A 23,763-nucleotide genomic window follows, 5' to 3' on the forward strand; every position below is an offset into this window, starting at 1 on the left:
AAGACCGCCCGAGAGCCAGCATGAGGGGAGATGACACCTGAAGGCATAGGGGACCTCAACAAAGGCTGGCTATTTGGGAGGAAAATGTTCTGGGACAGGTGAGGAGGTAAGGAGCTGAGGGTGTGAGCGCTGAGTTACCTGCCTCCCCCACCTTCCTGCCAGCTTCTGCAGCAGGTGTGTAGTGACTGCACAGGGCAGCTTGTTCCCTGTGGAACCAGTGTTCCAGGTAAGAGGGATAAAAATCACCATGAACAAGGAAGGGTGTGGGAATCACAGACGTGGAGGGTTCCCAGAGGCCAGGGCCCAGTCCCAATGGTAGATCAGGGAGGATCTTGTGGATGAGAATGTGGCAGGGACAACATGGGCAGAAGGCAGAGCTGAAAAGTGCAGGGCAACCCTGACTGGTATGGCTCAGTGGGTTGGGCATTGTCCCACAAAGCGAAAGGTTGACGGTTCGATTCCCAGTCAGGGCACATGCCTAGGTTGCCGATCTGGTCCCAGGTCAGGGCATGTACAAGAGGCAACCCATCAGATGTTCCTCTCCCTCCCTTCCCCTCTCTCATAAAAAGAAAAAGTGTCGGGCCAGTGCAGTTGAGCCATCTGCACAAACGATGCTCCTGGAATTGTACAACACAGTGGTCCTGAGAAAGGGTCAGGGATGTTTTCAGGGGAACCAAGTAACAGGCTGGAAGGGTGGTGAGGCCATTTACAAATGGCCTGGTCTGGTCTGGTAGACCAAAAGCCTGGGACTGATGTGTGGGCAGTGGGAGCCACTGAAGGTTGTTGAGCTGAGGAGCACCATGAAAGCAATGCTTCAGATACCCTGCATTTACACTGCTCAAGCATCAGCCATGGTTTTCTATTACCTAGGCTCAAGTCCAGGTAGTGAAGATTTGGCTTCAACACTCCCCACCCCGGGACCCTGTCTTTTCATATCATCTTTTCTGCCATGACTCCCGACCTCAAACCTCCTTCCAGACCAGTCAACCCACTCTTCCCTGGGCACATGAAACTATTCTCTGGCTCCGCTTACAGTAGCCCCTGCCCCCTGCCCCCCACAAATGCTGTTGTTTTTCTTCCAAGCGAAAGATCGAAACACTCTGACATTCCTTCATTCATTTAACATATATTGAAGGCTTATTGAGTGCCAAGCCCTCAGTTAGGCACCAGGGACACAGCCTTGGAAGACAAAGTCCCTACTTTCCTGGAGCTAGATGTGGGGAATGGGGAAGGTGGGAGACAGACTATAAATATATAAACAATGAGTACTTTCAGATGTGAAGTATTAAGAAGTAAACAAAGCAGGGTAAACTGAAGAAAGGGTGGGCTACGTTAGAGAGGGTGCCTAGGAAAGGCGTCCTGGAGAAGAAAGCAATGAAGAGGTCCCAGTTTTTGCAAACTCTCTGCAAAGACCCAGGGGAAGAGTGTTCCAGGTAGAGAGAACAGTAAATGCAAAGGCCCTGAGGCAGGACTATGCTTGGCTTGTTCGAAGACCAAAGGCAAGTTGAGTGGCTAGAGCTGCACGAGCAGGGAGGAGAGTGATAGGAAAGAAAGGCAGATGCAGGCAGGGGCTGGCCCATGGAGCTCTGTAGGCCAAGGGACTAGTACAGGCTTAGTCTAACTAGAAGGGAAAGCCCAGGAAGGGCTGTTTGCTGGGAAAGGTCCCAGTAAACTATGTTTTACAATGAACACTAGAGCTGCAGGGTGGATGGGGGCAGAGGAGGGAGAGGCTGACCCTCCTCCTCCCTCCTGGAGGAACCTGTCCTAAATACCTCCTCGTTTGTTCATGAAGGCGACACTCAGTGAGTGCTTACCATGTGCCAGCCCTGTCCAGCCCCACCGCTCACCTGGGGGACACTAGTCTGAGACATGCACCCTGGCTTGCACACTGAAGGTCATGAGGAAGAATGGGATTAATATACATAATGTCTCTGAAGACTGCCATCTCCTAGTAGGCGCTCAAGAACTGTTGTTAGTATCCATATTATTTCTCTGTGTTGGTGATGAGCCCTCTGTCTGAACGTCTTCGTTGTAGCTACCATTTATTTTGGACCCCATCAGAAACTCCCGTGACAGATTCTCTTGGTTAATGAACTCCAGGGCCATCGAACTCTCTTCTCTGCAGGTGGTTGGTCTTGGCTCCCAATAGACTGAAAATTCCTTTTAACTATAAACTGAAAACTCCCTAGTGCCAAGCACAGAGCTCTGCTGGTACCATCCTGTGGGTGAAGGGCAGGAACTAGAGGATGGAGATTAGAGGGTAGAGGAGAAGGAAGAGGGAGGAAGAGAGGCCTCCGCACCGGGCCTGGGCTGCCGGGCAGGGGCAGGACGGGTGTCTCCGGGGGTAGAGGACATTGTTTTTACAGGAGAGGACTTGTCTGGGCAACAACAGCCCCCTTTTCTCTGGCACCACCAGAAGGTTTGCCCAGAGGCTCTGGGGACCGGGGAGACAAGATAACACCCAAGGCAAGGTGAGGACATCGGGGAGAAGAAAGACAGCAGCGACGGAGAGCGGGAGAGGGAACAGCATGGAGGAGAGAAAAAGGGATGCGTGCTAGGATACAAAGGAGTTTAACATCTGGGTCCATCTCTGAGCTGGCAGCAGGGACCGGGATGACGGAGTCACAGTCCCTCCATTGGGGACAGACCCTCATGCTGTCAGCACTGCTAAAAAAACAACTGCTCCAAATTTCCATGTTCAGGACCATCTAGACAGGGTGAATGGGAATTCCAGGGACCCAGCTCTCCAGCTCAGCTATCCGTCCCCCCTGCTTCCTTGCCAAAAAGATCCTGCTCCACAGAAGGACCCCCGTGCGTTCCCCAGGAGGCCCCACGGGGAGTAAGGTGGGTTCCAGAGGCTGGGGCAGAGGGGCAAAGACCAGCCTCTAGTCCACAGCTGCTGACAGCTCACTACGAACCACTCCTTGACCGGCTTCCTCTTCTGCCTGGAGACTTAGATTTCTGACCCTTGACATGTGCAGGTGCATGTATGTGTGTACACACTCATTTGCACCCGTGAATATAACCACTCCCCATGCTTTTCTCATCCAGAAACGCCTCCATTCCCTGATCCAACTTCTAGGCGAGTCCCCAGTTTGGCTTTAAAGAGGTGCAGCTGCAGGTCCAGGCGGGGTGGGTGCTGCATTGGCAGAGCTGGGGGCAGGTCACAGGCGGGCATCGGGGAGTAGGCGGGCTGGGGCGGAGGTCAGCGCTGGCCATCAGGGTTTGTTTCACGCCCACTCCAGAGAGGGAAGGAGTAAGGGTCTGCCTCCGCCACACTGGGGGGAGGGTCAGAAAACAAACCTGATGGGCCAGGGCGACATGGGGCATTTGGAAAGGGGGTCCCCAGGAGAGAGGACTTGATTAGCATGAGGCAGAAACAGGGTGTGGGGGCGCTGGCCAGGCATTGGGAGGCCTAAGTTCTCATTCAAGCTTTGCCTTAACCTGCGGCATGACCTTAGAATGCCACCTCCCCTCGGTTTACTCATCTGCGAAGCGGGGAGAATGATGTTAGCCTGTACACACAGTGGCACTATTCTAAGCTTTTAACGTATACTGTTTCCACACACCAGCCCTGTGTGGTGGATCTTATCATCATCCCCACGCCAAGGATGAGGAAGCCCACGCCCAGAGTGGTTAAGCCACTTGCCGAAGGGCCCATGGGTGACAGGTGACAGTCAGGCTCTGAACCCCAGCAGTCCGCTCCATGCTCGTAACCACACTCTACACTACCGCCTCGCCCAACCGCACAGACTCGTGGTGCTGGGGACTCATGAAAGGGCTCTGTTGAAGACACACATCAGTGTTCCCCAAGTGTGGTCCCCAGGCCAGCAGCATGGACATCTCCCGGAAGCTGGTGATAAATGCACATTCTCAGGCCTCACCCCGACCTGCTGAATCAGAAGCTCTGGGGATGGGGCCCAGCGGTCTGTTTTAGCAGGACTTCCAGAGGACTCAGATGCATAGTGAAGTCTGAGGATCCCTGGTGTACATTATCCACCCACAAAATGTTCTTACTCAAGTTCACACCCTTACATTTGTAAGCTTATCTTGCTGAAATCAGATGACTGTTCTCAGCAGCCCAAATCCCGGGTATCCTTCCTTCTCTCCCCTTCTCTGGGATCTCCAAAAGGCTTGCCGAGCCATTCTGCCTCCCGCCAGCCCCTTCGCACACCTCCTTCTACCACCCTCCACAAAGAAACACCTACGGAGCCACAAAGGAAAAAGAGCCAATGTCCTTTCAGTAATAATAACCCTAGAGCACGCAGCCTACCGGGCTCACAAGCTGTCCCTTCGATCTTCTCTAGATTCCAGCCTCCAAGGTGGTCTGCAACCCCACGTGTACACACACACACACGCACGCACACGCACGCACACACACACGCACGCACACACGCATGTGCCTCACTCTGCCTCCTCAGTGGACTGAGATGCTCCAGGCAGGTTGCTACAAGTGTAAAGAAAAAGCAAAGTATGAAATCAAAGTGAAGACTCTCTCTCTCTCTCTCTCTCTCTCTCTCTCTCACACACACACACACACACACACACACACTCACACTCACACATACACACACACCCCCCACAAGGAGAAAGGTATATTCACAAGCAGGGCACTGCCCCACAAAGGCACATAAGTACATACACACTCACACAGGAACACATACTGCAGGAGGTGACCCTGGAGGGGGAGGGGAAGGAAACTCCCCCTGCTTCACCATAAGAGCCCTGCAGTGCTTGGACGTTTCTCCGGGGCGTGGCAAAGGCAGGTGACGTGCAGGCTCTTCTGAGACGGTACCTTCTGAACATCCTACTCCTCCCACCCTTGGGTGGGAAATTATGACTTTCTCAGGGAGGAGGGGTTTTTTTGTATGCTTTTTCCTCTCCCCTCGTTTGGCACATAGCACTAATTTATGACTATTTTTCCAAGTCCACTGAAGTAAGAGGGTAATGGCTTTCAGCCGCTTGCTTTCTCTCACCTGTCATTCACCACCAGCTACCTGACAGGACTGCAGACAATGTTCCAATCACAGGGGTTGTTTTTTTCCCCAGGGAAGCAAAAAATTCATAGTGGCCATGGGGAGAGTTATTTCATTCCTGGACGGAACAACATCAGGTAAACAGCTGTAAAAATTCATAACCAGCAGGGCTGCCTCTGGCCGAGAGTGGGCATATTGCCCACGGGCCCCCAACTCTGAGCTGGCCCGGCAAGGGTCCAGAGAGCTGGGTGGCACTCAATGACTCAGGGCCCTCGGTTTTATTACCCCATTGACTCCAGCTTCTCAACCCTGAGGAGGTCATGCTGTCTCTTTGTACCTTAAGCTGCTACCTGGAGAGAATGCTCTTTGCCATCGGGGCCGGGGGGTAATGGCCAGGCACAGAAAACAGTGGTCTAGAGCCCAGATGGTCCTGGGGGGCTGTTCGTACACAGCGGAATGACTATGGGCAGGCTGTGGAGCTGCTCATTTGAAAACTGAGAAACGCACGAGCAACGTCCAGCCGAATCTGCAGAGACCACGGAAACATTCTCGGGTTTGCTGTCCGGTACAGCAGCCACTCCACACAGGGGCCGACCAAGCACTTGAAACGTGGCCAGTGAGAATGAGAAACTGAGTTTTATATCGAATTGTAATTAATGTACATTTAAATAGCCACATGTGGCTAGTGGCCGCTGTTTTGGACAATGCATCTTTATATTTTTTCACGTGCTTAAAGTATCTCATACCAAAAAGAATGGAGATATGATCATAGGGCCTTCACCCTGAACAGTTATGGGGATTGAATGAGAAAATGCAGATAGTCTGGGCACCTCGCTGCCCCCTCCCACCCCCGACCCATGAATGACTGCTCTTATTAGCTCTATGGGGCACAGGAGGACAAGAGGGAAGGTGATTTGAATCCAGGACTGTCAAGGTCAAAAGACACTTTAACTTACTTTCCTGTCATTAGTTTTCAGTTCATCCGCAAGGAGATCTAGCTGCCACCAGTGAGGGTACATAGGACACAAGACCAAAGGCAACAGTCAACTACCTGTGAGAGGCCCTGCTGAACCGCACTACCATCGCCCTCCTCCTCTGCTCTACCGCCCTCCTCCCCACCCGCATTCCTCACGCTCTTGGCATCCCCCAGAATTGTGAAGGCACGTCCTTTGCCCAGGCTCTGGCACAGTGGGGCTGAGCAGAATTGTTGCCAGTTGAAACAAGTCCTCCTCGCAGTTAAGAGAGGAGACCCATCTTCTCTGGAGCCAGAACATGTAAGAGACACAGCAGGACAAGCAGGGGACTCACTGGCAGGCTGCTTGGATTTCAGTCTTGCCTCCACTGTCCACTACTTCTGTGAGCGTGGGCAAGTTAACTATTGTCTCCAAGCCTCAGTTTCCTCATTTGCTATATATAAAGATTTGATGTAATCATGTGTACAAAGTGTCTGGCAGCTTACAGGTGCTCAATAAACAGAAGCCATGGTTCCTACTGTCATTACTATTATTTGGAAGTAGCAGTAAAGACTGGTTAAGAGGCTAGTTGCTGATGCCCAAGTTCAAATCCCAGCTCCAACCCCACTCACCAGCTGTATGACCTTGAGCAAGTCATTGTAATTATTTGCCTCAGTTTCCCCATCTATAAAGTAGGGTTGATAATAGCACATTCCTCAGAGGTCGTTAAAGCATTAAAAGAACTTACAGCAGTCACCGACATGGAGTAAGTACTGTATCTGTTGGTTAAATTAAAATGTTTTAATTAGGCCTCCAAGGCAGAGTGGCAGGTGGACATGTCTACGAAATGCCTCATAAAGAAGTGGCAATGTAAGAAACCCCCGTGATCGGCTGATGGCAGGACACTGCCCTGGACAAAAGCAAAGGGACAGAAAATGAGAAACACAGCAGAAAAACTTCAGGCAAAACAGAGCAGTTGTAACATGAAGACATCTTTGACCTCAGTGGTCTTGTCTCTAGCACGACCTGGGAACTTTACACCCACTGATGCTGGGTTATAAGAGTCAACATCCTGATTTATGGACAAGAAAACTCTGGCACGAGAGCTGGCTGCTAAGAGAATGCTAATTTCCTCCACCTTCTGTCCTGCCCTTCCTGCCACTCACCCACCTCTCCCAGAGCCAGAGACGGGGGCTGAGAAAGGGAACCTCCTGGGGATGAGGAATGGGGGTGAGGAGGGCCGGAGGGTGACCCTGTCCTCTTTCCTCATTATTCTTTTAATGGCAGAAGACTGGACAGAAAGCAACTGCAAAGGAAAAGGCCACACTCGTTGCCAACAGAGTGAGGTCAGGCTGGGATGAACCCGCCTTGATGGTGTGTCAGGCTCTGTGCCTGGCATGTGTCACCTGTCCAGTGTCCCAGCCCATATGTCATGTCACCAAATGAGAGCACCAGGCTGGAGCAGGGACAGCATCCCTGCCTTCCCGATGTGGCCCCTGGTCTAAGTTCTGAACGCAGCGTCCTCATGGCCACTTCTCAAAACAGACTCATGTAGTTACATTTCGGGAACTAAAAAGCAGCGCCACTTTTCTCATTGATGTGTTTCCAGTCAATAAAGTAGATAATCCAAGTTGTGACAATACACATATCTCTCCCCATCCCTTGCTCCCATGACACTCCATGAAGCTATTTTCATTTTATTTTATTTTTTATCATGAAAGCATAAAGTATTTTGTTTTATACGTGATCAAGAGAGTTGGAAAATCAATTTTAGAAGGGAAAGGGGGAAATGTGTTTTGCTCTGAGTGATTTTCCATTGTCTTTAGGATGGTGTGCGTTGCTACAGCACACGGACCTATTGTCATTTTAGATGGAGGGAAATACAGCTGCCAAACATCTTAATTGTCCTCACTTGGCCTATAGGCAAAGGAAGAAACCTCTGGGTTTCTGTCCACCCTGGGATCCAAAGGTCCTGCCCAGAGGGGCGGGTGCCACAGGGCACTCCCCATGAGAGTCTGCTAGTTTCTTGGACTGAGAGAATGCGGCAGGGACTGAGCCAGACCTGGGGAGACATTGGGCCACCCACATCGGAACCGACTTTTGCCTTCAGAAAGCACCTGTGCATGCAGGTTCAGTTTCCCAGGTGGGACAGGAATTGCCACTCCTGTCACTGAGCGCCTGAGGGGGTCCAGGCCCTGTGCTCACCACATTCAAGACCTCACCTAACAATCACAACAGCTCTGCAAAGATCGTGAACCCAGACCCAATGTGTAGATGAGAAAACTGGGGCTTCCAGAGGTGAAGGACCGGGTGGAGGCTTCGGCGGGGTGGGAGCAGGGCCAGGGCTCAGAGCTCCCCGCTCCGGCGCGCCTCACACGCCACACTGGGATGCCTCGGCTGTTGACTTGAGGACAGCAGGTTCACTGGCTTTGGAAGCCACCCTCCCTTTTTCCTCCTCCTCTTCCTCTTCCTCCTCCTGCTTTCTGCTCAGGCCCCAAAACACGCACCCCACCAACAGACCCATATCCCCTTGGGCAGGACTCCCTGGAAGCAGGCTGGGGGAGGTGCCTGAGGAGGGAAGCAACTTCCTTCTTTTTAATTGACTGTAAATTGCTGCAGAGCTTTTAATGAAGGCCATCAGGAGTAATTACATCCGCTGCTGCACAGCCACTCTGTGTACACACAAAAGGTGGGGCTGGGGGCAGCACATGCTGGGCGCCCGGGTGCTCCTGCCTCTCCGGTCCTCCTTGGGCTCCCTCTTAAGTCCCACATCTGCTACCCAGAGCGTGAGCCCCAGCTGAGTGTAGAAAGCACAGGAGGCGTCTCAGGCAGGGGACCTGCGAGATGGTCAGGTAGGGCCCAGGGAGTCCGGCCCAGCACGTACAGGGCAGACACCACCAGGGCTGCAAACTGAACAGGCCTGGGTGAGGGAGGACACCCGCAGGCTCGGGAGCCCATTCCGAACGCTGGGAAGCAGCACGGCGGGGGCGGGGTCTTAAAGTGGGGCCCCCGGGGCCAGCTGCAGCAGCAGCAGCACCAAAGAACTTAGTGGAAATGCAAATTCCCAAGCCCCTAGGCCAGACCCACTGATTTGGAAACTCAGGGGATGCGGGCAGCCACCTGTGTTGTGACAAGTCCTCTGGGGGCTCTGCGCTGCTGGCCGGAGGGAAAGCCACATTGGGAGAGGCCTGGGGGTCAGACGGTCAGGCTCAAACCCTGGCACCAACACTGAACCAGTCCTCTGACTGTGGACAGGTCGCTAACTCGTTCCCCTCTACACAGCAAGGCCAGTCAGTGGCCCTTATGGGTTATAGTAAGGGTCAGCTGCATGGAAACCCAGCACAGCGTCTGTAAGTTGCTTTCTCCCCACGTCACTGCCATACTCTGAGTCCCATGACATGACAGAGAATAGAGAAAAATGAGGATGGAGGAGACATGGATTGTGTTTAAAATGAAAGAACGCTGCTGCCAGCTCCAGAGTACAACCTCCACCCCGCCAGGAGTGGACTATTAGTTATTGCTCTGGACCCCGCTGCTGGGAGGTCCCTGCAACCTAAGCTCTCCTATCTCTAAGCTGGCGCGCGTGCGTGTGTGTGTGTGTGGTGTGTAGTGTACCTCACTGTCACTTCCCCTTCTAGGTGCCATCCCCTCAGAAAGGTTTTCGTGACTGAAGGAGGCACAGCCCCAGGATAAATGTGCTTTTGGGCTGGGACAGACACATGAGTCATTATACATGGCAGGGGTGCCACCTGCTACACTCCCCCAGCCAGACTCCACAGGGCACACTGAGGATGAAGGCCATTGGCGCCCACTGTCAGCCTACTGCACATGCCAGGTGACCCCCCCGACAAGGCTTTACGACACAGGCCCTGCCCTCCAAGAGTTTACAACTTGGTCTGTTGCTTGGCTCCACCCTAGATGGTCCCTGGAATCCCGTGGGGCTACAGGAGGGGCTGATTAGGACAAACACTTGAGGAACCCAGGTTGAGTTCAGCTGCCAGGGCCCACAAGGGGCTCTGCTCCCCGGACCTCATGCCCTTGTGTGTCAACACTGGGCAAGGCTGATTCCACGAGGATACCTCCCCTTCCGTGTACGGAGTCCCTGAACCACAGATCCCCTCTGATCTGCCAAGGAACCTGTCAATCTGCAGAGACAGCGTCCCTAGCGATGAGACTGGGCAGCCCTTGGGGGTAACAGGCTGCCAAAGACCAAAGAGATTCGTCCACAGGCCCTGGTCCCCTCCCCTCCCTCCCCCTGGACTATCCGAGGCAGACTGGAGCCAGAGGCCAACACAAGGACCCAGCAGGTGAGCACCACGGCCCTTTCCCCATGTCTGCGGCAGCACAGGGTGAACGGAGGAGGCCCACCGACCTTCACAGCAATGAGGCCAGAGCCACTTCTGGACGCCCAGACAGGGTGAGCGAGGTGCCCGGGCTCGGTCAGCACTGCTCGCCGAGAGAATGTGGGAGACAGATGCCGCCTCTCTGCCTGTCAGGGCTGAGTTATCCACAACATAGGGTTTCTCTGGAGAGCTCATAAAGCAGCTGATGCGGCGAAGCAGGTTCAACACTCAATAATCCCTCCATCTCACCCCAGCAGGACGCCAGCATATTCATCTTGAATTATCCTCTTCAAAGGCCAAACCAATCCTACAAAGTGCCAGGGCTCCCGCCCCACACAGTCCTGCTACCAACAGAGCCCAGGAACGGAGGGTCCATGGGCAGCCCTTGACACTGAGTGTGGGGACAGAGAGGCAGCTAAGCCACGCCCTTTCTCTCGTCCAAGGGCGAGGAGATGGAAGGAACCAGAGTTTGAGGCTCCTGTCCCCTCCACTCACTGTAGTATGAAGGCAGAATAAGGCAGCAGAAGAGAGGCAAGGGATGGTGCGTGAGGACCCCGTACCAGCCCTGGGGCTGGAAGGTTCTCTCTCCACCTCCTCTGATCTACTCACCTACAAAGAGAGTAGAGTGTTGGCTACAGAGAGAGAAAGACCTGGGCTTGATTCCAGCTCCGCAACTTAGTGACTGTGAGTCCTTTGGCAGATGCCAACCTCTCTGAGCCTCTGTTTTCTCTTCCGTAAATGGGCTGAGTAACCATCTCCTTCACAGGGAGCCATGGGGATGTGATGAGCAAGACAAACACTCAGTGCAGTGCCCGGCACAGCAGAGGGTGGCCAGGAGGCAGGAGGTGAGCCAAGTCTGTCCTGAGTCCGAGGGCTAGCCACAAGGACGGGGGACCTCCAGAGTAGAGCCGAGCAGATTAAGGGGCAGGCCTCTGCCTTCAGACCGTGGACAGCCATCATGAGTTGAGGGATAGGCTGACTGCAGTAAGCTCTGGGCAGACAGGATGAATGGAGAGCAGCAGCAGGAGGCGGACAGCCTGTTACGAGGCGGGTGGTGCTCACTCCCAGGTGAGACAGGGAGTGAGCACCTATGCCACTTGCTGGCAGACAGCTATGCCCAGTGGATTCCGGGTCAGACTGGGGGGTGGACCAGGGAGCCATCAGTCTCTTCCACCTGGGAAGTGAAAATGTCCCCTGGAAAAGGAATGCATAAAACCATACCAAATATTTATTGTTGGGCACAGTGGGCTTTGGCCACTTAGGGCAAAATTCCTGTCGCCAGCTGCTTCTTGCCCAGTTGGGAAAGCACTGGCCACTGATAACCTAATACTTAACATCTATTAGTGCCAAGCACTGTTCTAAATGCCCAAAATTAACTAACTTCTTTCATCATTGCCACAATCCTATGAGTATACACAGTGTGATCATCATCCCCACTTTCCAAATGAGTAAACTGAGGCAGAGAGAGGATAAGTAGTCAGTGATACAGTCCACACTTGCCTAAGATGCAATGGAGTGCTTCTTGGAAGAGGAGGCACTTAAAGACAATGACTTAATAAAACAAGGTCTGATATTTGTACAGCAATTTAGTGTTAGAAGCTCTTTCCTAAAGCTTGCTGTGAAGTCAGCTGGGCAAGTATGATCATCCTCAATTCCAGGGGAAGACAAGGAGACTCAGAGAGGCTCAGGGACTTGCCAGTGGTTACACAGCTCGTAAGCAGTAGAGCTGGGATTAGACCCAGACCTCGTGCTTCACCTTTCAGTGCTTGGTGTACTGCGTACTCTGCACAGAAGAGCAAGGGGGGAAAGAGGGAGGCACTCAGGTGAGGGGAACTTCAATGTGATCTTTGCACCAATGGACAACTCCCCTGGGTGTCCAAATTCTTTTTGGTCAAGTGCTGACAAAAAGACTTGGCTTCCTATTCTGGGCTCAACCGTAGCTGAACAGCCAGGCTCACAGGTCCCCTGAGCCATGTAAAGAACAGGAGGGGCATGAGAGAGATGACAAGTTCAAACTCAGCTCTGCCTGCCACTGGTTCCCCAACCAGCTGGAGGGTTTTCAGCTCTTGTAAACTACACCTTTTGCTGGTTCCCAGGGAGCCCAAGTGTCCCCAGGGGGCTGCAAGCTCAGCACATCCTCACCCATGGACACGGCTGAGCCAGGCTCACCTACCAGCCCCCCAACCCCCTCTAAGGCAGGTGCCTGCTGCCTGGCCATAGCACAGTTAGCCAAAGCTCCCACCTGCTTCACTACTGGTCACTGGAAAAGGTCCAGCAAGCCCAAGAGCAAGCAACCTGGTTAATCTCACACTCTCATCTACTTTCCCCCAATCATTTTTCAGCAGTAGTTCCAACTCTGTATAGTACATCATCAAGGACTAGCATCTTCTGAGTAATGCAGGGAAGCAAGGCCCAGACAGGGAAATTGACCTGCCGAAGCTCACACAGGTGTGTGAGAGCAAAGGCTGGCCTGGGACCCATGCGCCAGGCCCGGTCCAGGGCCTGTGCACCCAGACCAAGCTGTGCTAGCCACCGTCCCCAACCTAGGAACACCCACCCCTTGATCCAGCACCTCTCCAGTACGGACCCTTGGTCACTGAGACCCTTTCCTGGGTGACGGACTGAGGAAAGACCCACACAATCCTGAGAAGCAGCACAGTGGAGTAGTGAGTTTGTGGACATTGGAGTTTGAGCTCTTGGAATTCAAATTCCGACTTAGCTGCGGCAGCTTGGGCGGCCTGCTTGATCTCTCTGAACCATAACATGGGGATCACAATACAACAGACTCCTCATCATCGCTGTTAAGGATTCAATGCAACCATGCAGATCATCTAGTAGTAAAACACAAGTACTAAATAATTACTAGTATTTTTATTTTTAACCATGATAACCTAATTCTGCCATCCACAACACAAATTGCTTGCCACACTATTGGTCGCCTTCTGAAGCGCCTCTCCTGTGGCTTCGGCCTGTTAAAACCCAGCCACTCGATGCATCTCTACTATGAAGTCTTCTCATCTCCATCTCCAGAACGAACTCCTTCCTCCTCTGAGCATCAGCAGGACTCTGTAGCTCATGCTCCCACTTGCCGGGGGTTTGCTGGGCATTTACCATTGGTCCTCTTCTCCATTCTAAACTGGGGCTCCTTGAAAGCAATGATGTACGTAGAGAATCCCAAAGTTGTGGTTAGGTGCACAGGATTTGGGGGCAGGCGGCAGTAGGTTCAAGTCCAATTTCCATCCCATACGAGATGTGTGACCCAGGGCAAGTTATCCTTTTGGAGCTTCTGCCTCCTCATGCGTATAATGGAGGTTATGAGGCCCACTTTCTTGGTTTGCTCTATAGATTCAATGAAGCAGTGTGTTGGAAGAGCTTAGCTAGACACAGAGTACGTGCATAATCAAGGTAGCTGCCATTTTCCCAGATATCTTTAATGTGCGTGTCCCTGCTGCACTCCCCAGCACAGCCTTGCACAGGTGTGCAGTGCAGGCCATTAAGAGTCTGCCCACATGACAGGTGGCATATCATCGTTATCATTAGTGTTATTATGGCTGCATCCAAAACACCCACCCCATCCCACCCCGCCCCCACCGTGAGCTGAGGGGCAGTCCACAGCTGGGGCTATAGATGTGCCCAGGCAGAGGCCTCTTGGGAGTTGCTACAGCCTGTAAGATCCTTCAAGAGGGCAAGAGGGTGCTAATCTGTCTTCTCACCCTCTCTGAGGGCTGATGCTGTCCTGGAGAAAGGCAGAGGAGGCAAGGCCACAGAGCATCCAGGCCCCTCCAGGGGTCCTGCAAGTCATCCCCACCTCCCCCAAAAAAGAGTAAAGTCCCTGCTCTGTGAGGACAGTAAGAACCCAGGCCCCTGGGTCCCAGCGTCTGATCACTGGACAAATACTGGGTCATTCCCTTCCTCTAAAACCATGCCCCCCGACCCCAATGCCCACAGCCCCGGGGAGCCCCTGGGCTAACCTTACTTCCGCTCCTTGAGCACTCTCCCCCCAGGTTATGTAAGCTATGAGGCACCTTGAGCCCTCTCTTCAAACTTAAGTCCACTCTCACCCCACCAACCCAAGGTGCCTCTTCTTCCCCAGGCGCCAAGGCAGCACGTGCCTGCATGGGCAGGGCCCCCTTGAATTCCTTCTGCAACTGGTGTGTGAATTCAGAGATGGCTTAAGTCTGGAATCCAACAGTAATTCGCTGGGACCCTTGGGCAAGCTCCCCCTCTGGGGCCTCAGTGTCTCCATCTGTAAAGTGGGAGTGTTTGACTAAGATAGCGGTCATCAGATTGTCCTAGGGGTTCATCATAGGCCCTCTGGAGATCCTGGGGGTTGAGAGGGGGTCAAAGCGAGGTGGGGAATTCAGGCTGTTATAGCCCCACCGTCTCCCATTGACCTTAGCTTCAACCAAAGATGATAATTTCTCCTTCACACCTATTACTATCTAATGTATTCTATTTTTTATATTGTTATCAGCTGTCAGGCTATACTGCCTTTGGACAGCTGGATGGCAGGAAAGCCCAGGCCACGCATGCTCAGAGCAAACACCCAGCGGACGCTGGGACCCACTGGACTCCTCGCACCCACGTCCCTCTCGCGCCGCCATTCCCCGCAGAGGAACTGCTCTGGGGTACCGTGGGCCCCTGGTCCCTGTGTCAGTCCTAAGGAACTCTCTGGTTAAGAAGGAAAGCGTGCCATCCTCCATCCTCTTCTAAGAGGTGATTTCTTCTTTTAAAGACACAACGGGAGAAAGACACAGGGAAGGTGGGACAGCCCCTTGCAAGACATTAGGTACTGAGACCTCCCAGTCTCCCTTCTCACCTCGCCCCCGCCACGTCTGCTCCAGAATGCCATGGCCAGACATCTCACCATCCCCAAGTGTTTGCTGCCCACACAGCCCACCGCGCATGCCAGCCTCCCACCCTGTGCTGGGGGGGTAGGGGGGAATGTCCGCAGAGAGCTGTCCTCACGCTGGCGGGGGCACAGTTCCCCCATCTGCTGAGACCACTGACACAGGGTCAGCCCACCCGAAAATTGCTCTCCCTGGGTCCAGACGAAACAGCTGGGCATTGATGAAGTTTGCAGAGGAATTAATCAGCACCGACTGGCAGCGGTGCCAGCCGCTACCTGGGCCCGATCCATCCTAATGAATCCCAGCTCCTGCCTTAATGGCTTCTGACAAGACTAATTTAGTCATGTAGGTGATTAGCATGGGCATTATCATCTGAATTGTGGCGCAAGATGCTTTGGGAGTGCTGGGGGGTCTGCCTGCGGAAGGTGGCTTCATGTGTACCAATGGGGGGGCCATACGGAGGGACAGGGAAACAAGGGCAGGGGAATCGGTAAGACAGTCACCATCTACACACCTTTTTATTCCTTTTATTATTTTACTTCATTCCCCCACTCATCCAACCAGCGTCTGTATCCGGCACTGTGCTTGGCACAGAGGACGCACAGGCTCAGCTTGCTCAGCTGTAAAATGGAGGTGATGGCACCTCTCTCCGAGAGTCACCGTGAGGCCTCCAGGAGGCCGTGCGTTTAACGTGCTTCCCCAAGTCCCAGCAGGAGGCTGGCAGCCAATAAACACTCGCTAATATTATTGCCCACAATCCTGTGTTATACCTAAATGTGGGAATTACAATTAATTGTAATGTCGATATTAATAAAAGTAATAAGTAAAAATGAACAGCCAATGGGGAGTTACACACAAACAGCAAGACAGAACTTGCTGTTCGCTAAAAGCTTTCAGAGGCAAATGCAAAGTAGACAGAAGGTGGGGGGAGGGAAGGCTGTCGGGCCTCACAGAGCGGGTGACATCTGAGCAGCACCCTGAAAGATGAGTAGGAATTCACCAGGCACTCCTGGCCCAGGGAACAGCATCAGCGAGGGCGGGCGCAGTGGTGAGAGCATGAGGCGTTAGGATGCCGGGTGCACCACCATGGCTGGAAAGCAGGGTGCCTACGGGGAGTCGTGGGTGACAGACTGTGATAAAGACTTCTCCCTCCCTCTTGTAGGCAACTGGGAGGCTTTTGGCCAGTGGTGTTTAGAACTGGGGTAGAAGGAACGATGTCAGTGACCAGCCCTGAGAGACAACACCCCCTGCAGAACCAGAAGTATGGAATCGGTAGCAGCTGCGGTAGACGGACCAGAGGTCCTCCGCCCCTCTCAGAGCTCCGCAGTCAGCGTCGTGCCTCCCAGCCGGACTTCGTGCTCCTGCTTCTGTGTCCCTCTCTGGGAGCCATCCAGGGCTGGCCGCCCCAAGGGTCCCCAGCAAATATGCCACACACACAACGGCAGGCAGCTGGGGCAATAAAACACGACCCCCTGGCACAGTGCAGGCTTTGTCATTTGCAAGCAAAGGCACGTACAGCGTCTGTGCCATTTGGGGGACAAGTTCTCCTGGGCCCACTCTCTGGGAAGCCATCCCTGCTGTCACCAACACTACACTCCCGACACACCGTTGGGAGGGGAGTGTCTGTCCTGAGACTCCAGGAGGGATGGCGAGCAGGCATGGAACCATCCCTAGGCCTACCTCAAAGATCCCCCATACGCTCACAAACTCCAGACTCCACTCCTTCCCTAAGGCACCCCAAGCCCCAGATGCAACCTGGACACAGGGCTGAGCCCTGGGGACACAGATATGGCCCTGGCCACCTGGAAGCATTCACAGAGCAACAGAGGAGACCGATGAGCAACAGACTAACAAGGGCACCCCAACTGGGACTAACAGAGAGGGAAGAAAGCAAAGGAAGCCATATTTGAACCTTGCCTGGAAGGCCTCAGAGGCGGTGGCCTGACTTAACTGCCCAACATGGGCTCATTACAGCCCAGGCGTTCTTGGCAGCAGGAGCAGCACCTGCAAAGGCTGAGAGGTCAGAACCTGCCTTTTCTGTTCAAGGAACTTCCAGGAGACCAGCAGGGATGGAGCAGAGTACTCCAGGAGGGAGGGAAGGGGAGGGGTGTAAGAGGGAGTAGGGCCTGGACTGAAAACAGCCTTTTTGCCATCTAAGAACACTGGCTTTTGTTCCAAAAGGGATGGAAGGATTTGAATAGACCTCATGACAGTTTCTGTCCTAGGCTGGAAAGAACCACTCGATCACCGGCTGCTATAGTGAGAAGAAGCTGCTGCAGGGAAACCACTGAGACCATTAGGGAGCTGCTGGGATGACCCAGGCTTGGACCCTGAGGGTAGGAGTGGAAGGGGTGGGAAGTGAGAAGATTCTGGAAATATTTTTAATCTAGAGCCAATAGGACATCCAAATAAACTGGGTGAGAAGTGAGAAAGAAAGGGAAGAGTCAGGATTGATCCCAAGTTTCTGGCTTGAGCAACTGGAAGGATGCAGTTGCAATGCATTGAGATGGGAGAGGCTGCAGAAGTGACAGGTGTTTGGGGGAAGACCAGGAGTTCAGCTTCAGGCGCGCTGAGGTGGAGCACCCCTTAGACACCCAGATGGAAATGATGAGCAGAGGTGGATACACAAATCTGGAATCTCCTCTGTGAGTCGTCAGCACGTAGAGAGTATCTAAAGCCCTGAACTAGACGACATCGCACGGGAGTGAGAGCTTGAAGAACATGAGGTACAGGAGCTGGGCTTAGGGCCTCCAATGCAAAGATGTCCAGGAGACGCTGAACAAGCAGCCAAGGAGACTGAGAAGGAGCAGCAAGAGAGGGGATGTCCTGGGGAGAAAAAGATCAGCTGCTGAGAGGTCACAAGGTCTGAGGGCTGACCATTGGATTTAGCCACATGGGTCACTGGTGATCTTGACATGAGCAATACTGGCGGAGTGTTTGGAGTAGATTCGGGAGGTGTCCTGGAGGCAGCGCCCTTGCAGCACCTGCCTTTCATCCTAAAGGTGCCCTGTGGCCATTTGCCACTGGCAGCAAGGACCAAGGTGTAGGCAATGCCAAGGAGCCAGGCCACACATAGAGCCCTTGATCTGCCCTCGCTCTGCCCCGCCATGCCAGGCTCTGCTGCCAACGACCGATGTGCCTTTCCGGAGCAAGACACACAGGGACAGAGGGCCCTGAGTGTTAACAGACTTGGGGGGGGGGCCGGGGGGGGGGGGGCAGAGCTATTTAATGACTTCATTTTCCTTCTGTCTTCTCCAGCTGGGAGATGGACTTCATAAAGAACATCACACAAAGGGAATTGGCACCTGAGATAGGAGAGGGGATGATAGTAAGAGAACACGCAGCCTCTGCAAGGGGTTTCAGGTGGCCGCGCTGTGCCCTTCCACTTCACTCCTGGGCACAGGGCCACTGGCCCACTGTCAGGAAGTGAGGCAAAGGCATTAAAAATGGAAAGGCTCGGAGGGTTAGGGGTGGATGCATGTCCTGTTCTTTAACCCAGGAGAGCACGTTCACAGAAACTACATACTGATTGCTGTAGCCAAACTCCACCTCCAATTCTTAAAAGAAATCTTAAAAATGAAATAATTAAAACACTTAGGACACTGTCTTGAGCACTCAATAAACATCATTATAATAATATGTATTATACATTTATATTGTATATCATATGTTCCATTATTATTATTATTATTATTATTATTATTATTGTATAAGGCTCCAGTGATCAACAGGTAGGAGTACCAGGGAAATATTTCATATTAATATTAGGAAGAGCCCTGAACGGGGTGGCCCAGGTGGTTGGGCATTGTCCCACAAAGCAAAAGGCTGCCAGTTCGATTCTGGGTCAGGGCACATGCCTGGGTTGCAGGTTCAGTCCCTGGTCGGGGTGCCTATGAGAGGAAACCGTTCGATATTTCTCTCTTGCATTGATGTGTCTCTCCCTCTCTTTCTCCCTCTCTCTAAAAATAAATAAAATCTTTAAAATATACATGTATATTAGGAAGAATTTTCCATTCCCAGAACTATCCCACGGCACAGAGATGAAGCTGCCTTGTAAGGTGATGACTCCCCATCACTGGGTGCCCAAGCAGAAGGAGATAACCGGCCCCAGAGCTGGGAGGCTGGTCAGCCCACAGCACTGGCCTCTACCTGCCGGGGCTGACATTTTTCCAGCTGGCTTGGCCTATGCCTCTGGCCATTAGTATTGACCACCCACTGGATCCAGCTCATCCATGGCCTTCTCTGTCCCCCCTGCAAGCCTGTGGCTGACAGGACAGCCCATCCAGCCCGTCCTGGCCACACAGAGCCTGTTCTTTCAGTAATGACAAGACATTCCAGGTGTTTAGGCTTTGGAGTTAACAGTATCCTATATAAATACCCCAACAAAACAGAGTTGGGGCTACCTCATCTTTATTTTGCAGATTGTAACACTGAGAGCTAGAAAGCAAAGGGTTAGTGAGGGCCCCATCTCCAAGTCATCTCTCTAGGGCACCCCATTCCACATGGCAGGCAAAGGGCCAGTCCCTTGGATGAGCTGTTTCAACCTTTACCATCACCCTGGCCACTGCTGGTCAGAGGCCTGCCCCTGCCACATTCACGTGAGTCCACATCCTCCCTCTGAATGACCCAGGGCCCTTCGTGTAGGTTACAGCACTCGGTGGAGGCCTCTAGCCCTGTCTCTTCCAAGGACTTGGCGACATTTGGGGTCAGCCAGGCTGCTCAAGACAAAGACCATGGGGGCCCATCTTTTCGATGCCCTCTCAATGGTGAGATGGGAAGACAGAGGCCCAGAGAGGGGCAGTGCTGTGCCCAAGGTCACACAGGAAGGAACAGAAACTGGGCTCATGACTTTCAGACCAGAGCTGCGCTGGCCTCTCCTGATGTAAAAGGATGGGAGGAGGTTGAGGGGTGGGGGGCTGGGCCAGCTCTGGACCCGCCGCCTGCCCAGAGAGATGAGCAGAGCTGTCTTCCAGCTCACTGAGTCCTCTCACTCTCCCTGTCCCCTAGAACAACCCCCACTGCGCAGGCGGACTCCACCGCTGTGATTGCCCAGCGTAGCCTTAATGGGGCTGAGTCCCGGGAGTTGCTCCTGCAGGCCGATCAGCGATGGCATTGGCAGGAGATGATCAAAAGCCAGAGCCAAAGGAAGCTAGGTCAGCGCCTGCTGGTGGGCTCACTGGGGAACTTCCAGCTCCACACCTGTCACTGTTAGCTCTGGCCAAGCGACAGCCACCCCACTCCACCCATCACCTTCCCTACACCACAGGCCTCTGAGGACCCCGCACTCAGGCCTGGCACGGCAGAGCGGTGTCACAGATGAGGTGATAAAGCCGACACTGCTCTCCCGAGACGGGCCTTCGCCTCCTCTGGCCAGCAGCCCTGGTCAGTTAGTGGGTGGCCACAGCTCTGCCTCAGTGTCTTACCTGTCCCAAGTATATTCCCCCCACAACAAATGGCTCTCCAGGAGGATGAAGTTAAAACAGACACTTAAGAAAACCGGCCATAGGAAATAACATGTGAAGGAAACGGAAGGGATTCGTTCAGAACTCAGCTCAGCTGTCACCACCTCCCAAAAGCCTCTTCTGCAGCCCCCTGCCTCTGGCGTACCCCCAGAGAGATGACTCTCCTCCTTCGATTCCCCCCCGCCCCCGGGCCCTAACCAGACATCCAGCTCAGCCCCTATTCCCACAACATCGATTTTTTTTATTCCTCTGTTCATTCCTTTCTGGGTTCACAGCACCCAAGCCTGGCCCAGAGCAGGCACTCCACCTATCTGATCAACTGATGAATGAACCAAAAAAAAAGGAGACCCCTAGCAGTGACGAATGCTGCCAACATTTATTAGGTTATGTATATACGTGCGCTGGGTGCCTCCTCTACGGGCTCTGTGCCAGGTCTGAGTGTGGGTGGAGGCACAGATGGATCCAGGGGCCCACAACACATCCCCCAGCCCAACCCAGAGGAGAGGCAACAGCGCAGCAGGGCCCCCAGGAGGTTTGCAGGTACCTTCTCCACACCCCAGAAGGTGAGCAAAGCCTCTGGAAGAACATTGCAGAGTGGCAGGCAACCACTTTCCTAGATGGCCCTTCAAACAGTCAGATCCCCAAACCCTAGTCCCCCACCAAAGAAGCTTCCATCAGAGACAGCGGCAGGAAAGACCTCTTCAAGGGCTGCACGCATGTGCTCACAGGCAGCAGGGGAGTCTGGGGCCCGCCCCAGCCTCCTCTCTTCAAGCAGAGGCTTTCTTTGAAGGATTTTGTATCTACTCTAACATGCCCCTATGTTTGGTTTTATATAAAAGAGTGTTTTAAATCACCTATTTAAGGAAAATACCTTAACACCCCTCCCCGCTCCAAGCCATCTGCTTCATTTCCAAGTACAGATGATGCGCCAGAAAGATCACACTGACCCCCGAAGCATGCAGCATCTGGCACGCAGCCTGGCCCTCACGCCCATGCAGCAGGCAGACCGGCGTCTATGGAACCCCAGATTACGGGCCCTTTCCCTACAATGGCACCTATGAGAACGAGAGGACAGAGGAGAGGGTGTGTGGGGGTGGGCGGAGCTTTCCAGGCACTGCTGTTTGCATACATGCTCACAGGAAAGAGTGCCTTGCCATGAACACAGCTGCAAGACCAGTTCATTCAATTCACCTCCGTTCAAGAGACTTCTGGGTCCCTTGAGCTGACCTAAGGCTGTGGGACTATGCACGCAGACCTCCAGCTACAGGCGTAGGAGCTAGGTCCTCAGGAGAGGCCTCATTAGGACAGGCCTGGGGGATGAGGTGACAAGCTAGAGGGTGAGAGGCGACACCAGGATGCTCATGATCACCTCCGAAATCGTTCATTTTTTTCTAATGACAAAAACAGGCATACTCAATGAAGAAAATGCAGTAATCACAGAAAAGTGTAAAAGCCTATAAAACAAAGTCTAAGACTTCTAAACAAAGACTTCTTCAAATTTTCCCAAGGAAGAGGCATAAAAATCACTCTGTAGGACAAAACTGGTGCAGAAGTGAAAGCCAGTAACTCAGGCTCAATGCGATAAGTTCTTTTTCGCTTCGTATTCCCCTCTGTTTGAAGGAGCTACCATCGGAAGTACTGAGTGCCCCATCCCTGGAGCTAACCCAGCAGAAGCCACATAAACACCCATCAGGGACGCCATGGAAAAGGTTTCAATACCAGATGGAACATGGTCTCATTCTCTAAGATCACCTTCGCTTGTGGGAAAGGAACCCACCCCACGCGACCCTGCATGCCCACCAGCCCTGTGCCAACTCACCCACAGGTGTGTCCTCGCTGATCAGCAGGTATGTGTCAAAGAAGTGGTTGATAAAGAAGGGCAGCCGGTTCACCTGGCCTGGAAGGCAGAGGACAAGAGTGTCAGCCAAATACCCTTCTGCCAGCTTCATGCGCCCCCCACGGAGACACAGAGCTGTGGGGGCTGCAGTGGGCACTGAATCTGTGTCCAGTGCCATGGCCACCCTCCTCAGGGCAGGCGGGGTGATGCCAGTAGACAGGCAGATGGCCGTCAGGTCGTGTGGTCAGCGAGGCCACCAGCCACATGTGGCTATTGAGCCCTGGTCCACACTGAGATGTGTTTAAGGGTAAAATACACACAGGATTTCAAAGACTTTGTAAGGAAAAGTGGGTGTAAAACACCTCATTCATCTTTTATATTGGTCACATGTTGGATTGATAATATTGTGGATATCCTGGGTTAAGTAAAACATATTATTAAAATGAATTTCACCTATCTCTTTTCTAATGTTGCTCCTAGAAAATTTTAAATCACACACTTAATTCACATGGTATTTTCCCAGCTCCAGGCAGAATGCGCACGTGGCAAGGACAACGGCTGGCTGCCCTGCTGATGGCCACAACCCTGGTGACAGGAAAGGGCCTGGCACCAAAAAGTCCCCTGTAAATAATAATAATAATAATAAAATAATAATAATAATAATAGTACTAGTAGTAGGAGTAGTGGCTGCCATCGATGGACCCTTTCTCTGCACCAGCCACTAATATCATCTCCATCAAGCCTCACAGTATAGCAGGTGCTACCATGGCCCCATTTTACTCTTGAGGGAAATGAGACTTAGAGGAGATAAGTAAGCACCTGTCCAGGGTCACACAGTTAGTATGTGGCAGGCCAAATGAGGTCTCTGGGCAGGTAAGCCTGTCCCACTCTACGACACCTCAGAGTGGGAGCTGGTACGGGAAGGGGTCAGGGTGATACCTGCATTGGGCTGGGAAATTTCACATCTACAAAGAGCCCCCCACCCACAAGTCCCCCATACAAAAACCCCGTGAGGCTTGCTTCACCTGTCCCCTGAGCCCCCTCCCAATGGCCTTTCAAAGTGTGGCAAGATAAGAAATATATTTGGTGTTTGTCCCCCGTTTCTGGGGTGATAGGAATGTCTTTTGTTAGGCATAAGGAATCCCTTTCGACCACACCTGAGATTATGCCAATGAGGTGACTGAGGGTGGAGCCTCTAGACGGCCTCAGGATGGGGCTGGTCATCTGAAAGACCGGGTGCACGCGCCCAGAGGGTGGGGCACCTGGAGAGAACACGGCAGCGCTGAAGCCACCCTAACCCCATACCTTGTCCTCTGCCTCTCTTCCATCTGGGGTTCCTGAG

At 53.0% G+C, this 23,763-nt stretch overlaps 1 protein-coding gene across 2 annotated transcripts in view; it reads right to left on the reverse strand.

Annotated features, from left to right (window-relative positions):
* The window catches only part of CDH23 (cadherin related 23), a 363,213-nt gene that overhangs the window by 335,101 nt on the left and 4,349 nt on the right, over positions 1-23,763 (reverse strand). For both annotated transcript variants that reach the window (XM_054572651.1, XM_054572650.1), the window contains exon 2: positions 22,404-22,481. In XM_054572651.1, the coding sequence (XP_054428626.1) occupies positions 22,404-22,481 (78 nt within the window). The remainder of the gene's footprint in view (positions 1-22,403; positions 22,482-23,763) is intronic.

The sequence above is a fragment of the Pteronotus mesoamericanus genome, unplaced genomic scaffold (genome assembly GCF_021234165.1).
Source record: "Pteronotus mesoamericanus isolate MK-2021 breed Mesoamerican mustached bat unplaced genomic scaffold, CSHL_Meso_final contig_24, whole genome shotgun sequence".
NCBI classification, from domain to species: Eukaryota; Metazoa; Chordata; class Mammalia; order Chiroptera; family Mormoopidae; genus Pteronotus; species Pteronotus mesoamericanus.